Below are 2,591 nucleotides of genomic sequence, written 5' to 3' on the forward strand. Positions count from 1 at the left end.
TAATGTGTTCAATGAAATCTCCCAAGGATCAGTAACATATGCCAATTATTTTAATAATTTTCCTTAATATTATTAGGGGTTATAAATTTGACTTTAATAGGGGGTTGATTGCTTCAGGAGCTGGTGCTTGGGCAGTTCGTAGGTCCGCTGGGGAGGGCTAGCCTGGTGTCTGTCACCCTCTGGGACACACACACACACACACACACACACCCAGGCTGGAGTCTTTCCCTCCGCATTGAATAGGTGGCCTCCAGGAGGTCAGAGTTGCCCTTCTCTCCAAACAGCCCTCTGGCCTAGCCTGACTGGCCCTGCAGCTCAGGCGACCATGGAAGGGAAGGATAGAAATAGCGGTTTCCGCGGAGACCTGGGTCTCCCCCGACAGAACCTACTGGGCGATCCTAGGTAGGTGTCGGGGACTGAAGCCCGAATCTTCTCAGTACTGGGGGGGGGGGGGGGGGGGGGGGGTGTGGGCATAGTAAGAAAGAAATGGAGACATTTTCATGGTTCAGGGATTTCAAAATAATTTTAAGATTATTTCTACCCTTTGATGCCTGCTTATTTCTACCCCATTCCTACCCTTTGATTGTTAAAATTATTTTTGCCTTATTCCTTAGAGCACTGAGTTTGAAATCTGATAAATTCTTGCACGGGAGAAGATTAAAGCTGCAAACCTTATAGACAAACTGGTCCTCAATGCTCTGCCTCACTCACACCTGACCATTTTAGTCTTTACATCTTACTCTATTTTACTGAATTCTTGCAGAGATTCTCTTTTGTTTTGAGCCAAGGGTTTGTTATTCTCCTAAATTAAAGCGTACTCTGTCACCTTCTTCCCTTTAACATCTTCCTTGTTGGTGTGCAGCAGCTCTGAGGATAAGCAGACTTTCTTGAGCAAGCTCTCTGAAATTCCAAGAAAACACTTTAGGTAGAAAAGGGCCCTTAAACTATAATCACCGGGCCAAGTTCAAAAACAAAGTACTCAGCTCAGTTTTAAATGTGCAATTAAAAATAACTGTACCTCAGCTTTTCAGAGGGAGGGAGAGGAAAGGGGGCAGGGAAGAGGGAAAACAAAGAATAAGGAAATGTTTAGTGCTCTTAAAGCCAGTCCAAATAGCTGAAAGAAAGGCACTCCCTCAGATAATGGAGCCATTAGAAACTCTGAAGGTTCCAGCCACCAGTCCTCACAGGGCCCTTCCAAAAATTTAATTCACTCTCAGCTACAAACAAAGGACATAGAAAATAATTTTGAGACTTTCTGCCAAAGGGGCATTTTGGCCTGGTTCCTATGCATACATACACCTTCCTCCCTAGAAGGTAAGGTGGTTCCTCCCCTTCATTTAGGCAGCTGTTCCATACCCATGTCAACCCTCAGCTGCCCCCTTCCCCTTTTTCTTTAAGAACTCTGCTAGAAAAAAAAAAAAAGTATGTTCATGCAGTTTCAACACATTTTATTATATTTCTGTATGCATTACTCTCAAAACATATCACAAGAAATGATCAAACCACTTAAAACCTTCAAATAAAAAATCTGAAACAGTTTATGCCCACAATTGTACATATTTATAGTTAAGAAACATTCTTTATAAATATTGTTTCCTCTGTAGCAAGTTAATACCATAATTTAATTACAAATGGATAAATATGGTAACGGGTATTTACAGAAGGAAGGGTGTTATTACGGAAAAGCTAACGGCACAACGTTTATTTTCCCCCACAATCTTTCATACAGGAACTAACAAATTGAACTTGCAAAAGCACTAAAACATCACATGTAAACCCAGCTAACAGAAAAATACATTCACAAGCGTTGGTGGTGGTGGTGGTGGTGGTGTGTGTGTGCTGTGGATCAATGTGTTGAAGAAACAGAAGAGAGACTTTGGCACGGCTCGGTTTTTTCCAGTCTATAGTTGCATGAAGTTTACAATCAAGTTGCCTCATAAAAAGGAACACAATATTCAATACCACGATACAAAATAAACCATTTTCTTCCACATTACTTAAAAAGAAACCGGGTGAACTAAAAAGAGAAAAGAAAAAGCCCATCACTTGGGGAAGAGAAGGGAAGAAAGGCAGGGAGGAACGCAATCCGGAGAGTTACAAATGGACAAACTTCTATACACCAAGAAGCCATTAAAACCACCTTGGAGAAGGAAGGAGTTCGCTATGTACAGTTTGTCAGAAGACTGGGAAGTGGGTGAGAAGGAAAAGAGGGCATGGGGGGAAGGGAAGGAGGGTTTGGTTCAAGATTTTTATGGGTTTTTTATTTTTTATTATTTTTTTTAAAATTTCTTATTTTATGTTTTCAGCGGAGACTCCGGAAGGGATATTTTTGCTTTTCATGCCTAGATTATTTAAAAACAAAAACAAAAACAAACTTTTAAAAATCCTTCTGCTGGTAAAATCATTTTCATCATCATAAAAATCAGATTCATAATTTTAACAACACATCACAGGGTGCCCTCAGCGCTCGCCACCGGGAGGGCTGCGCCAGGGCGGGGACCGGGAGAGGAAGAGAGGCCCCGGGCTCTCACACGTACCATTCATTGAAGTTGGAGGAGAGGCCGCTGTGGCCCCCGGCTGTCCCGCTGCCC

The 2,591-nt window shown here is 42.3% G+C and overlaps 1 protein-coding gene across 1 annotated transcript in view; it reads right to left on the reverse strand.

Annotated features, from left to right (window-relative positions):
• Positions 1–2,288: 2,288 nt before the first annotated feature.
• Positions 2,289–2,591, reverse strand: part of ZIC2 (Zic family zinc finger 2) — an 8,720-nt gene continuing 8,417 nt past the window's right edge. Inside the window, exon 4 of the mRNA XM_040486974.1 lies at positions 2,289–2,585. Coding sequence (XP_040342908.1) covers positions 2,528–2,585 — 58 coding nt within the window. The 3' untranslated portion in view covers positions 2,289–2,527. The remainder of the gene's footprint in view (positions 2,586–2,591) is intronic.

This window comes from Herpailurus yagouaroundi, unplaced genomic scaffold, assembly GCF_014898765.1.
Source record: "Herpailurus yagouaroundi ecotype Mexico unplaced genomic scaffold, PumYag 164, whole genome shotgun sequence".
NCBI lineage: Eukaryota > Metazoa > Chordata > Mammalia > Carnivora > Felidae > Herpailurus > Herpailurus yagouaroundi.